Consider the following 15,304-nt stretch of genomic DNA (forward strand, 5'->3'; position numbering starts at 1 on the left):
AAAATAGCCACCACTTAAAGCAATATTTACATAGAATAATTTATCTATACAGTTCACATCATAATTAGAGCATCTGTAAATGCCTAATTATGAACTGAACATTCCATATACTAAAAATTTAAACAAGCAGTGTAATTGAATGAAAAGCACACAAACCAACGTTTACATTACTATACCAATATCATAATGTCAAAACAATTCTAGACCATCATATTTGGATCCATACGCCTAAAGCCACCAAAAAGTAAGTATAAGCAATTCTTAGACCACCATGAAATCATAAAAAGCAAGCCCAACCTTATTACATGAGTTACGCCAAAAGTAAAACAAAATATTGGTAGATAAACAATTAATTTTCTTCATATCTCACACCAACTTTATCATGCCTCAATATCAACTTATTCAATCTCTTGTATCAGTTATACTAACAAAATACTATATTAAAAAAACCTTATTTTCCTTTACTAAAAAAAATTGCAGACTTCATGAATCATAACACAAATTCACTTTTTCAAGTTTTAAGAATCTGTCTCTGTTATAAATTTAATCTTCAGTAGATTCCTTCAACTTTAGAAAGAAAAGAAGAAAATGATAATAACAAACAGAAAGCGATATACCGACATGTTCGAAATTCTTTGGCGGTCGGAGGTAAGTCAAGCAACAGTCTGATCGTGTGCACAGCGGAGGACGGTTTTCAGGATGACGATGTTGCTTTGTGCGTGGAGTAGTGATCATGAGAAGTTCATCAGATTTTGTTAGAATTTTTTTTCACCTTCTTCTTCTTTTTCCAGATCTGCTTATTTCGTGAGTGATGAAGGGTGGAATCTGAGGCATGGTCAAAATCGCGGTGGCTGAAGGGTATTGTTAAGGAGGTCGTGCAGATTGAAGACGGAGACGGAAGGAAGGAGTATCACAGTTGAGTTATGGTGGTTTTCCGTTTGGACGTTGGCGCGGTTTAGTTGGTGGTTGTTTGGGTTTTGAAATCACGGTGAGGTTCGGCGGTATTTTATGGAGGAATTTCGGTGATGATTGTTATATATTCGTCGCCGGAAAAGTTGGTGTAAAGGTTGGTATGAGTTTGTGGATTTCACGGTGAAGGTTAAGAAGGAGGGGTGCGGTATAGTGTAGGATGAAGATGGTGGAGTGAAGGAAATGATGGATCGTGGATGGCGGTGGAATCGTATTGAGGAAGAGAGATGTGGTGGGGTTGTCGTTGTGAAGGTTGAGGGTTAAGGTCGAAGGTGGTGTTTAATAGGGATTCTGGCGGTGGAGAGTGTATGGGTTGGGGTAAAGGCGTCGCGGTGAATGAGTTGTGATGAGTTTGGAAGGGTTTTCCGGCGGCGAGATGAAGAGTGATGGGGTGTCGCGAATGTTGGATTGTCGGCGGCCGGTTGTGTGTTTGGAGAAGAAGAGGAACTGTACTCTTCTTTTTCTTTTTGTTATTTTCTAAGAAAGAGATCTAAGAGATGGTGAAAAAAGTGGAGAGAGTATGTCCTCTTTTCCTCTTTTTATTTTCTTTTTCTTTCTGTTGGAGGACAAGAGAGAGGGAGGTAACGTGTTAACGTGAGGTGAGTGAGACATTGGAGAGTGTAGGTAGGTGGTGTGCTAGAAGAAGAGGAAAACGTGAGTGTGGGGACTGAGAGAGACATGAGTTGTCAAGTGAGGAAGGAGAGACGTGTGTGAGATAGCTGGCGCCTCTGTGGAGATTTTTAGTGAGATCTTATTTTCTCTTTTTTTTAGTGAGATCCGTTTGTGGTACCAGTTGGCAGTTTTAGAAAGGATCCAATGCTATTAAATTTATCTATTTTGTTAACAATTATTATTATTTATTATTAAAGAAAATATTTAAAAAAATCCTAAACACTAATTTTATTAAAGTAATAATAATAATAAAACAATTTCTAATTTGGATACTAGAACAAAGAAATAAAAGGACCGATTAAAAACAGAAGCCGGATAAAGATTTGCTCGAAAAATTAAATCAGACACACTAAAATGATCAGCACAAAATATACTTATTAAAAAAATACAGCGTTTCTTCAAATTCTGAAATAAATTTGCACCGGTTAAAAGGTTCAGGCGGGTAACGCAGCTGAAACAGCCGCTGAAAAATACAACGAGCACACCGGGTTAAACTACGTGAACCGTAGATTAATAATTCTAGCATCTACAATTTTAATTTTGAAACTTTTTTTTACCCGCCGATTTTGCATATTCTTGAGAAATGATTCAACCGACTTGTCTGTATTTTCAATAAATTTATCCTGACTGATATTTTAGGTATTATTTATGATGAAATGCATGTCATGTTGTGCATATGACGCAAATTAAAAATGAAATCAATTTTACAAAATTTAAATATGCCCGGACAAAATTGGGGTATGACACCTTCCTATGCACATTATGCCAAGCATGCACAATCTTTTGCTTCAAATGTTGGGGATCTTTACCCTCTTGATAGAAAATATCTTCTAACAAAGTGTTATTAGGTTTGTCTCTCAAGGGGAACCCAAGTTGACGACGAGCCAAAGCATGGTTGTAGTTAATTCCCCCTTGTGTACCAAATAGAGGCACATTAGAGAATTCACCACAACTATCAATAATCTCCAAACTGCTCAAAGATGGATCATACCAAACTATATCATCATTAGTGAGATACATAAGTCTCTAAGACCACCGTAGACATTGTTTGTTCTCAACAAAAGCAGGTGTCTGAGGCAAGTGCGAAATAAACCACTTGTATAGAAGAGGAATGCAACAGACAATAGTTCCACCACCCTTAGAATTCCTTAGATGCAAAGAGAAATACATATCACCCAATAGAGTGGGCACAGGAATCCTAATCACGAAAAGTCTAATGGCGTTAACATCAATAAAACCGTCAATGTTAGGGAACAAAGCTAATCCATAAATGAGCAACACAAATATAGCTTCAAAAGCGTCCACACTACTGGCTTGAGCAAAAGTAGTAGCTTCCTTAATGAGGAAATCAGATGGCAACCCAAATAATCCTCCTTTCTTCACCCAATGAGCCTTTATCTCAGACTTCTTCAAGTGAAGAGCTTCAGCAATAAGATTAGATCGGGGAATCTCCTCCAATCCACTAAAAGGCACTCTACTAGAAACAGGTATCCTTAAAAGATGAGAATACTCCTCCAAGGTAGGCACAAGCTGATAATCTAGGAAAGTGAAACAGCGGTAGAGAGGATCATAGAACTGCACTAACACACTCAGAAGTCCTTCAACCATATCAGCAAATAAGATGGACAAAAGCTTCCCATGGTGTTGTTTGAAGTCCAAGGGATCTAATACAAAAGATGCTAGCTTCCTTAACTCTTTCAAGTTGGGACATCTGAAATTGTACTTCTTAGTGTTCCTTCGTCCATAATCCATGGTCTGAAAATATTTGCAAATAATACCTCAGTTCCTTGAAATTTTTGTGTGATAAATGTTAAGATGTGCATAAATGCATGAATGCAATAATAAGGGATCACACACAAGGAAAGCAAACAAAGGTCAAGGGATGAATCAAGTCATTGTCAAGATCAATCATCCATTTTGGTGGATTATGGTTTACACCTTATCAACACCCAAGTTCCATTGATATTGACAAGATTTGATTGGATCAACCAAGAATCAAGGGTTTGTTGTAAGTCACGAGCATGGAGTCTGGGTAAGAACCATCCCAGAGGAGTGAACTAAGGATAAAAACCTGTAGATCATGTTCTAAAAAGTTCCTAGAGTCTTAATTCCATCTATCGGATATTACAGGTTAAGATAACTGACTCATCGGCCCAAAATATTCTCAAGAGAAACTCGTCTGAGTGTAGTATCGCGTAACAACTATTATCAAGTCTACACTTGAACAGTTTCCGCACTACGTCCTAAATAGGCTAAGAGGGGGTAAATGTTCTATGGTCCTCAGCTTCTTGGACCCAAATTAGAGATAGTAATGCCTAACCATAAATACTTGTGTGACATTTCCAAATCCAAAAGGGTCTCCACTGAGCAGATGGATCTCAATCCAACTTGTTAAGGACTACTCCATACAAGTCGAACATGACTATACCATCCTCCTATCTTAATTGCACTCAAGTTCGGGTTAGAACTTATCTCACCACTTAGAGATCACCAAGCACAACAAGCAGATTATATCACACATACATATATACAAACATCACATATATACAAATATATGCACATAAAAAGTAGGCTAAACCCACTTGAGACTACTCCCCAGCAGAGTTGCCACTTAATTTCTGTAGCGGTAAATTCATGATCATCAAGCTATGGATAAGCTAGACATCAAATAACAAGAGTCGCCACCGCGCTTTTATTGTTTACAAGGGAAAGGGGAAAAAGTACGAACAAAACTCAAAAGTAAGAATTTTTCAAATCAAAAACTAATAAAATGACAGAGATTACAGGTAAGGGGTTGGTTACACAGAGAGAAGTTGTTAGCACCCAAAGTGTCATAGGTACTCCTAGGGAGCCCTTTTTGTATGCATATGTATTTGGTACAAAAATGATGTTTACAAACAAATAAAATGAGGGGATGAGAAAATAATTCATTAATTATATTTTTGTGTTTGACAAGACCTTCGGACTTGTGCCTATGTACCAACATAAAAATGAGGGATCAAAACCTCGTAGTTCGTGATAGAAATTTCAAAGTGGATGCATTGCATTTAACAAAAAATTATGTTTGAAAGGCACAAAGGCCTGAAAATGGTTTGAATGAGTTAGTTCTTTTTGGCTTTTTTGAAAGTTTAAGTCAAGTATAATTAAGTTTATTTACAAGTTTGATTTAAGAAAAGAAGTTTGAAAATGCAATGGCATAAGGCTAAAGTTTCTATCTTTTTCCAAAGTGGTCAAAGTTTAGAACGAAACAAGTTCAAACAAAGAAAAAAAATTTAAAAGGGAGGGAGAGATTTTGAAATTTAAGAAATGGGGAGAAGATGAAGAGACTAATCCTATGCACAAAATTAAAAGTTAAGGGTTGAAAAGATCTGACCAATGGGTAGCAATCCAATAAAGAAGAATGTCAATAGAAACCCAAATTCCCTTGGACATTTAGAATCAAGCAACACACAAATGCACAATTATATTATCTTGGAGAGCAAGACATCAAATAAAGATGGCCACATCCAAGCTTTAGCCACTTCATGATCTTCTTCAAATTAGCCTATGTAACAGATGAATTCCACAAGTCACAGGTTCAAAATAATAGCTTCACAATGATCATGTTACAGATGAACTCAAAGGGATCTTGAATGATGTATCAGATGAAGTTTCAAATTGCCATCACTTGGTTACACAAAAGTTGGCATTGGCCAAGTCCTTTAGCATAGGAATGTTGCCTAAGTTCTAAGTCCATTTGCCCAAGATCAAGTCAACAGTCCACATAAAAGTTTTTTAGGGTTTTTGTTGTTATTATGTACATTAATGGTCAAAGACCACACAAACAAACAAAGTATACACAAAATAGAATATATCACACGATATGGTCCAAGTGGACAAAGTGAAAATTGCATTAACATAAACAATTAGAATGGTATGAATAATGGAAAATGAATAAAGACTAAAATTAAATGACATTAAAGTAAATGGCTTGAAATTAAAAGTTAGTTGTTAATGAGTTAGAAGTTAGTATTGTTTTGCTTTTGCTTTTCATTTTTTTAATTCATTCTTTGGAGAACACTCAACCCAATTATCACTATCATGGATCCTTGAGCCAAGACATCTTCCAAAGGAAGGAAAAAAGCCCAAGTTTCCACACAATACCATGAAAGAGGGGAGACTTACAATCTCACTAACTAGAATGCTATGACTTTTATGTCACAAATTTAGCACTATGTTAAGCAATCATAATTGGACTTATGTAGAAGTCACAACTATTTGAGGTCGGGCAATAGAATCTTGATGTTAATGCATGTTAGAGACATAGTATAATGGACTATGCTCATGAAACATACCACACACAAAAAGAATATGCAAAAGAGATGGTCTAATCTCATCCATACTAATGTTGATTTTTCAATCAACTAGCCTTAGGACTTTGAGATATCATAGGCCAAATGAGATGAATGCATAAATAATGGGAATGAGATGAAGAGGGAAGGGAATGGATCAAAACTCAAATTGGTCAAAGGAGGACTTTTACCAAATTAATATCATCGATTCATTTTGGGAGATGGAATGTACATTTCATCAATCCCCTAAATCCAATGATATTAACTTGATAAAGTCAAATCAACTTTGACCAAGGCCCAACAACAAGAGTCAAACTCAAACAAGTCATCACAATTGGTCAACACAATTAATTGGCATTTATTCAAATTAAAAAGACTAAAATAATACATTTAAATTAAATATGGTTTGTCAAATTCCTAAAACCTCATCAAAACACTAAAGAAATGGCCATGAGATTTATCATAGGTCAGACAAGGTCAAAGGACCTTGGAGAAAAAATTTCAGAGTTTTTAAAGACTTAAAAGTATTTTTAAACAATTAAAAATAATAACAAAATCAATTAAATCATGAAAAATATTAATAATGATCCAAAAAATAATTTTAATTCAAAATATGAAAGAGGAAATTATTTGAAAATTTTTGGTGAAACTCTCATATTTTTTGGATCAATATTAAAATTAATATGAATTAATGAAAATAAGCTAATTAAAATAAAAATCAGAAAATAGCAAAAAACGTGGACCACTTGATCTCCCTCATTAATTGAGGTGGCAAATCAAGTGGTCATCAGCGCGCGTTCCACAATGGACACTAGTCAATGCGCTTGAGGGATGGTATTTAAAACCAATGCACGAGATTAAAACGTTTGAAAAGGATCCTGTGGTCTGGACTCTGGAGAGATGTCAACTTATCGCTGGAGCTGTAACTCCGGTCTTGTTCTTCGGTGGACCTCACCGGACTAGTCCACCCTCAACCATCACCAAAATAAAAAAGGAGGACATGATCTAAAAGAAAAAATGGCATAGAGCACGAATCTGACCTCAATTTTAACTAACTCCACATATATAGAACAATATAAGGAGTTGAATTTTGAGGTGTGTCAACTGAGTTGCTTCGATTTGACCTCTAAGCAACTCAATCTTCTTGCCTACATTGGTAGGATTTCAGACAACCAAATATCCAGGAGAATTGAGTAGAATTGAGTGAGAAGCAAAGAGATGAAGTTTTCTGGAAATTACCTTCAATGCTATGCAATTCTTGATGTTGCTTGCTTCAAACACAATCTGATCACACTTAAGAAGCTAATAAGAAGTGATTGGATAGGTTACAAGGTTGTGGATCCTAGAGTTCTTGAATCTCCAACAGTTGAGATTCAAACTCAAATTTCAAATTGAAATTTCTCAGGTTTTCCTTTAGAATGAGAGGGTTTCAATGGGGGGAAAAGCTGGTGCGCAAAGTCTGTTTCAAATGAGCTCAGAAGCCTTCTATTTATAGCCAAAGGGAATGACATTTGCACACTTTAAAATTTGTCCAAAATTGGCAATGTGGATGGCACGAGTGCATGGGCATGTACAGGCCCATGATGCAATGCAATAAGGTCCAAAATGATTCAAATTGAAGTATGAATGAAGCTTGAATGGCAAGGCATTGTGAACTGAAGTTTGTACAATTGATTCTTTCCAATGATGCAGCCCTGTTAAAGCCATGCGCATACCTAGCAATCTTTGTCCAGAATGCATGAACTTGAGTTCTTTAGAAAGCTTGGATCAAGGGGAACAAGTTTGATGTTGAAAACTTTTTCACTTGGAGCTTGGAACATGGAGAATTTTAAGGTGGAAGTTTGGAAATTTCAACATGTTAAAAAAATTTCTAAGTGTCAAGCTATATATCTCAATATTCCATCTTGCTTAACTTTTTATGTGAGATTCAAATGAGAAAAGTGTATTCATAAAAGTTGTAACTCTTTCACAGACCTTCAAAATGGACACCAATTTCATGTCATTTGGATTTATAATGAAAGAGTTATGCATTTTTGAAGTTTGGAAAAATCACTTGTTCAATGGTATAGGTCAAAAATGACCTATAATGTATCCTCATATCACATGCTCATAAAAGTTGAATTTTCTCTCACTCCAAACATCAAAGTTGAAGTAGACATCTTGAATTTGATTGTGCAACTTGGAAATCTTTCATCTCATAAAATTGAGCAAGTTATGACCTTGGGAAGTTGACTTTCAAATTAGGATTTAGACAAAATGACCTATAATGTTTCAACATAGAAAATGATTTTCCAAGAAAAAATAGCTCTAGGTCTCAACATGAAAGTTGTTTGGATTGTCATTTAGAGTAACTTTAATCTTTGAATCATTTTCATATGGTGAAAAGTGTAGTAGATAGGGTCTAGGGAAACCCAGTTTTGATCAGATGAATTCATCTGGCCAACCACCATCAACCAACTTGCTAACCTTCAACTCTCTTGACTTTATAGGCTCATGGTAGATCATATATACATAATATGATGAATTTTGGAGTTTCCCTTGAGAAATTTGATCAATTGGTGAGATAGCTTGTTGGAGAAGTTACTCAAAATACCCAGTCAAACTAGGATTTCCAAGGCAAATCACCTCCAAACTCTTGAAGAAAATTTGATAAATATAACATGTAGGAATCAATGGAACTCATATATGATGCTCATAACCATTCTTGGATCAATTCATAGTTGTGCTCTTTGTCATGAGGATCTCAAACCCTGGATATGAACCTGATAAATCAATGGGATCATGCCTTACCTATAAAAGAGTTAGGCAAATGCAAAGACATATTTTTCGTATTTTAGTTAGTAAAATGATAAAATACAAGTATGATACAATCACATAATGCTTGGTGATCTCTCCCAAAACAAACTCAATGAAAGAGGGGTAAGGAGGATGCCAAGGTATGATCACAATGCTAATGCTTATGATGAAATTGCATGAGGGATCTTAGGGTCAAAATTGGGGTCTTACACAGTTATTCCGACGTGTGGGGTTTCGACAAATAGTACTGGGGGCCTTTCTGTAGAAAGACTGGCTATTCTGAAACGAAGCCAACCCCTTGAATATTTGAAGGTTATGTTAAGTTGTAGGGAAAGTTCCTCTAAAAAAATCCTTAGCACTGCTTCGGTGTCTGAAGATCAACCTTCAATCACTCCTGCAGATGAAGTGTTTTCCAAGATTAAAGACAAGATCTTCAAAGGCGACTTGTTCCTGCTTCTATTGGTTGATACTTCTTCCACCTTAACCTGAAAGGCTCTTCTAAATAAAGAAGACCTGCTGGAAACTTCCCCTGAAGTTGCCAATGTTATATTGGAGATAGGTACTATGATCGACCAAGATGTCGCAGATCATAAGTTATTACCTCAACTTACAGGGGAAATCAAGAAGAAGTCTGGTTCTGAGGGAGCTTCCTGGGATGCTGCCACCGAGTCCACCAACAAGGCGATGGAATTGGAGCAGACTAAACTAAAGAACAAAGAAAAGATTGAAGGCCATGATCGTGATATTGCTTCTTGGAGGAAGCAGATAAAAGAACTTCAGGCAAAGATTTCTGATGTAGAGAGAAGAAAAAGCCAACTCTTAGAGTTTGATGATGCCTTAATGGATAAAGATCTAGAATTTGGCATGAAGTTCGTCGAACAGGCTCAAAAACTTGAGTCTGACCTCAAACTTCTCCAGTCGAAGGCCGATCTTCCTTTCAGATCAAGGCCAACCTTCCTTTCTAATTTTTCTCCTTTCCACTTCGGAGACCACTTCCCTAAGGTCATATCCTTTCGATCCATTGGAAGGATCACTTTCCAGACTAAGTCTTCAGACGAAATTTTTTTGACTTTCACCGTCTTGTTATAAGAGTTCTCTACTCTCTTCTTCTGCCGTTTTAATAACTCCAAGGCGTTTAACCTTTCTTCATCTAAATCAACTAATTCATCCAGCATCATGCTCCAATATGACTCCATTGGAATTTCATGATGCCTTTGAATCCTTATAGGGGAAATCGAGAAGAAGTCTGGTTTTGAGGGAGCTTCCTAGGATGTTCCCACCGAGTCCACCAACAAGGAGATGGAATTGGAGCAGACTAAACTAAAGAACAAAGAAAAGATCGAAGGCCATGATCGTGATATTGCTTCTTGGAGGAAGCAAATAGAAGAACTTCAGAAAAAGATTCCTGATGCAGAAAGAAGCAAAAGCCAACTCTTAGAGTTTGATGATGCCTTAATGGCTAAAGAGCTAGAATTTGGCATGAAGTTCGTCGAACAGGATCGAAAACATGAGTCTGACCTCAAACTTCTCCGGTCGAAGGCCAACCTTCCTTTCAAATCAAGGTCAACCTTCCTTTCTAATTTTTCTCCTTTCCACTTCGGGGACCACTTCCCTAAGGTCATATCCTTTCGATCCATTGGAAGGATCACTTTCCAGACTAAGTCTTCAGGCGAAAAACTTTTGAATTTCACCTTCTTGTTATAAGAGTTCTCTACTCTCTTCTTCTGCCATTTTAATAACTCCAAAGCGTTTAACCTTTCTTCATCTAAATCAACTAATTCATCCAGCATCATGCTCTAATATGACTTCATTGGAATTTCATGATGCCTTTGAATCCTTATAGGGGAAATCGAGAAGAAGTCTGGTTCTAAGGGAGCTTCCTGGGATGCTGCCACCGAGTCCACCAACAAGGCGATGGAATTGGAGCAGACTAAACTAAAGAACAAAGAAAAGATCGAAGGCCATGATCGTGATATTGCTTCTTGGAGGAAGCAGATAAAAGAACTTCAGGCAAAGATTTCTGATGCAGAGAGAAGAAAAAGCCAACTCTTAGAGTTTGATGATGCCTTAATGGATAAAGATCTAGAATTTGGCATGAAGTTCGTCGAACAGGCTCAAAAACTTGAGTCTGACCTCAAACTTCTCCAGTCGAAGGCCGATCTTCCTTTCAGATCAAGGCCAACCTTCCTTTCTAATTTTTCTCCTTTCCACTTCGGAGACCACTTCCCTAAGGTCATATCCTTTCGATCCATTGGAAGGATCACTTTCCAGACTAAGTCTTCAGACGAAATTTTTTTGACTTTCACCGTCTTGTTATAAGAGTTCTCTACTCTCTTCTTCTGCCGTTTTAATAACTCCAAGGCGTTTAACCTTTCTTCATCTAAATCAACTAATTCATCCAGCATCATGCTCCAATATGACTCCATTGGAATTTCATGATGCCTTTGAATCCTTATAGGGGAAATCGAGAAGAAGTCTGGTTTTGAGGGAGCTTCCTAGGATGTTCCCACCGAGTCCACCAACAAGGAGATGGAATTGGAGCAGACTAAACTAAAGAACAAAGAAAAGATCGAAGGCCATGATCGTGATATTGCTTCTTGGAGGAAGCAAATAGAAGAACTTCAGAAAAAGATTCCTGATGCAGAAAGAAGCAAAAGCCAACTCTTAGAGTTTGATGATGCCTTAATGGCTAAAGAGCTAGAATTTGGCATGAAGTTCGTCGAACAGGATCGAAAACATGAGTCTGACCTCAAACTTCTCCGGTCGAAGGCCAACCTTCCTTTCAAATCAAGGTCAACCTTCCTTTCTAATTTTTCTCCTTTCCACTTCGGGGACCACTTCCCTAAGGTCATATCCTTTCGATCCATTGGAAGGATCACTTTCCAGACTAAGTCTTCAGGCGAAAAACTTTTGAATTTCACCTTCTTGTTATAAGAGTTCTCTACTCTCTTCTTCTGCCATTTTAATAACTCCAAAGCGTTTAACCTTTCTTCATCTAAATCAACTAATTCATCCAGCATCATGCTCTAATATGACTTCATTGGAATTTCATGATGCCTTTGAATCCTTATAGGGGAAATCGAGAAGAAGTCTGGTTCTAAGGGAGCTTCCTGGGATGCTGCCACCGAGTCCACCAACAAGGCGATGGAATTGGAGCAGACTAAACTAAAGAACAAAGAAAAGATCGAAGGCCATGATCGTGATATTGCTTCTTGGAGGAAGCAGATAAAAGAACTTCAGGCAAAGATTTCTGATGCAGAGAGAAGAAAAAGCCAACTCTTAGAGTTTGATGATGCCTTAATGGATAAAGATCTAGAATTCGGCATGAAGTTCGTCGAACAGGCTCAAAAACTTGAGTCTGACCTCAAACTTCTCCAGTCGAAGGCCAATCTTCCTTTCAGATCAAGGCCAACCTTCCTTTCTAATTTTTCTCCTTTCCACTTCGGAGACCACTTCCCTAAGGTCATATCCTTTCGATCCATTGGAAGGATCACTTCCCAGACTAAGTCTTCAGGCGAAAAACTTTTGACTTTCACCGTCTTGTTATAAGAGTTCTCTACTCTCTTCTTCTGCCGTTTTAATAACTCCAAAGCGTTTAACCTTTCTTCATCTAAATCAACTAATTCATCCAGCATCATGCTCCAATATGACTCCATTGGAATTTCATGATGCCTTTGAATCCTTATACGGGAAAGCGAGAAGAAGTCTGGTTCTGAGGGAGCTTTCTAGGATGTTCCCGCCGAGTTCACCAACAAGGTGATGGAATTGGAGCAGACTAAACTAAAGAACAAAGAAAAGATCGAAGGCCATGATCGTGATATTGCTTCTTGGAGTAAGCAAATAGAAGAACTTCAGGCAAAGATTTCTGTTGTAGAAAGAAGCAAACGCCAACTTTTAGAGTTTGGTGATGCCTTAATGACTAAAGAGCTAGAATTTGGCATGATGTTCGTCGAACAGGCTCGAAAACTTGAGTCTGACCTCGAACTTCTTCGGTCGAAGGCCAACCTTCCTTTCAGATCAAGGCTAACCTTCCTTTCTAATGTTTCTCCTTTCCATTTTGTCTATTTTTTAATGTAATGATAAATTTTAATTGTAATGAATATTAGCCCTTTGGGCTTTCGAATCCAATGTAACCATTTTGGCATTTTTATCATATTGGCTTTGATTAACTTATATATAACTTTTCGTCTCTTACTTTTATCTCTTGGAGTACTGGTCTATATTTTAATAAATATTTCCCATTTACTCTTAAAATCCTCTTGTCTTCATTATGCTCTTCAATTTTATAGGCACCATTAGAAAATACTTGCAAAATCTGAAAAGGGCCTTCCCACTTCGGAGACCACTTCCCTAAGGCCATATCCTTTTGATCCATTGGAAGGATCACTTTCAAGACTAAGTCTTCAGGCGAAAAACTTTTGAATTTCACCTTTTTGTTATAAGAGTTCTCTACTCTCTTCTTCTGTTGTTTTAATAACTCCAAGGCGTTTAACCTTTCTTCATCTAAATCAACTAATTCAGCCAGCATCATGCTCCAATATGACTCCATTGGAATTTCATGATGCCTTTGAATCCTTATAGATTGTAGGTGAATCTCTACTGGTAAAACATCATCACGGCCAAAAGTTAGCCGAAAAGGGGTCGACTTAGTGGCTTCTTTGGGGGAGGTACGACATGCCCACCAAATATGATGTAGAGTTTTGTGCAAATTTATAGGCTTCTTCCGCACATGCATTTTAATTAAGCCAATGATCACTTTATTAACAGCTTCGACTTGTCTATTAGCTTAAGCATAATAAGGCGTTGAAGTTAATAGTTTGAAACCCATTTCTTTAGCAAATTCTTACATCTTTCGACCAGTGAATACTAACCCTTGATCTATTATGACAGTCTCTAGGATTCCAAATCTATAAATAATATGCTTCTGGATGAACTCGATCACATCCTCCTGATTCACATTTGGTAAGGATATAGCTTCAATCCATTTTGTAAAATAATCAACGCCCACTAGGATATATCTTTGGCTTTTAGATGATGGTGATCGAATTTCCCCAATTAAATCTAAAGCCCAACCTCTTAATGGCCAAGGCTTGATGATAGAGTGCAATTCGCTTGCGGAAACATGTTGTATGCTTGCATGTATCTGACATTCTTGGCACCCCTTTGCAAATTCAATGCAATCCTTCAACATAGTAGGCCAATACATCCCTTGGAGAAATAAAAGCCATTTCATCTTATGACCAACTTGGTGTGCCCCACACGCCCCACTGTGGACAGTCGAAAGGGTTAAGTATGCCTCTGACTCATTGAAGCACTTAAGAAAAACTCCCTTAGGAGACTTTTTAAACAACTTTAATCCCAAAAGCACATAACTTAATGTTCGATACCTGGTTTTTTGATCAGAAGACGCCGTTGGATTCTGTAGATATACCACTATTGGTTTCCTCTAATCTTCATCTGTCAGATTGTCTACTGCCAATATTTCGAAGTTCCCCTCGTCAGCGTATCCCAGTTTTGTCTTTTCTAAGTCTGAAGGGGTTAATCTGGTTGCCACGACCTTTCCTCTTCCTTCGATGACTTTTTGCAATTTTTCTTTTGAAATTTTATATCCAGATGTAGTCTGAGCCAAATCGTTAGCCACTTGATTTTCCAGTCGAGGTATATGTCAAATATTAGCCATCTCAAATATTTTTAGCAATCGACTGGCTATTATGAAGTACATAATTAAATTCTCCTTAATACATATGTATTCCTTTGTGATCTGTTTTATGACTAACTCTGAGTCACCCATTATTTCGACTCGAGTTGCCCCCAATTCCAACAATATTTCAAGTCCGGCTATGAGGGCTTCATATTCGGCCTCATTGTTTGAACAGAGACCTTCTACTCTTTACTTGAGTCATGTTGGAATTTTATTAGGAGAAATAATTAGCACTCATATATTTGTTCCATCCTTGTGACTAGACCCATCGAAGTACAACTTCCAAGGTTCTACTTCAAGATAGTGTAGTGCATTTGCATATATAGAGTGGTCGACTATAAAATCTGCTTCCACTTTTCCTTTAACATCCCTTAAGGGCATGTACGTCAAAGAAAATTATGTTAACGCTAATGTCCATTTCCCAATTCGACTAGGCAAAATCGATTTGGATAACATATGTTTAATAATGTCGAAATGAGATGAAACATAAACATCAACAGGTTTTATATAATGCTTCAACTTTGTACAAGAGAAATACAAGCATAAACACAATTTTTCAACTATGTTATACCTATTTTCTGCATCATTTAAGACCCTACTGAAGTAATAGATGGCTCTTTTGACACAATTATCATCCTCTTGAGCCAACATGCTCCCTAAAGTCTTGTCAGACGCAGATATATATAATCTCATACTTTTATTTCTACAAGGGGGCATCAGGATTGGTTAATGACTCAAGTATGTTTTAATCTTATCAAATGCTTCTTGTTGAGCCTGCCCCCATTCGAACCCTTCCTTGTTGAGTCAAAGCAATTATGAAAAGCTTGCGTCTTCC

The 15,304-nt window shown here is 37.2% G+C and overlaps 2 protein-coding genes across 2 annotated transcripts; one reads left to right on the forward strand and one right to left on the reverse strand.

The window, feature by feature from the left end:
- The first annotated feature begins 10,067 nt into the window (after window positions 1-10,067).
- LOC127103606 (peroxisomal and mitochondrial division factor 1-like) lies at window positions 10,068-12,317 on the forward strand. Its single transcript, XM_051040858.1, has 3 exons — window positions 10,068-10,245; window positions 10,612-10,860; window positions 11,842-12,317. The coding sequence occupies exons 1-3, from the start codon at window positions 10,068-10,070 to the stop codon at window positions 12,315-12,317; spliced, it is 903 nt and encodes a 300-aa protein (XP_050896815.1).
- A 616-nt stretch (window positions 12,318-12,933) lies between these two features.
- On the reverse strand, window positions 12,934-13,503 carry LOC127103607 (uncharacterized). The gene has a single exon (XM_051040859.1). The coding sequence runs from the start codon at window positions 13,501-13,503 to the stop codon at window positions 12,934-12,936; it is 570 nt and encodes a 189-aa protein (XP_050896816.1).
- Between the last annotated feature and the right edge of the window lie 1,801 nt (window positions 13,504-15,304).

Source organism: Lathyrus oleraceus, chromosome 7 (assembly GCF_024323335.1).
Source record: "Lathyrus oleraceus cultivar Zhongwan6 chromosome 7, CAAS_Psat_ZW6_1.0, whole genome shotgun sequence".
Classification (NCBI taxonomy): domain Eukaryota; kingdom Viridiplantae; phylum Streptophyta; class Magnoliopsida; order Fabales; family Fabaceae; genus Lathyrus; species Lathyrus oleraceus.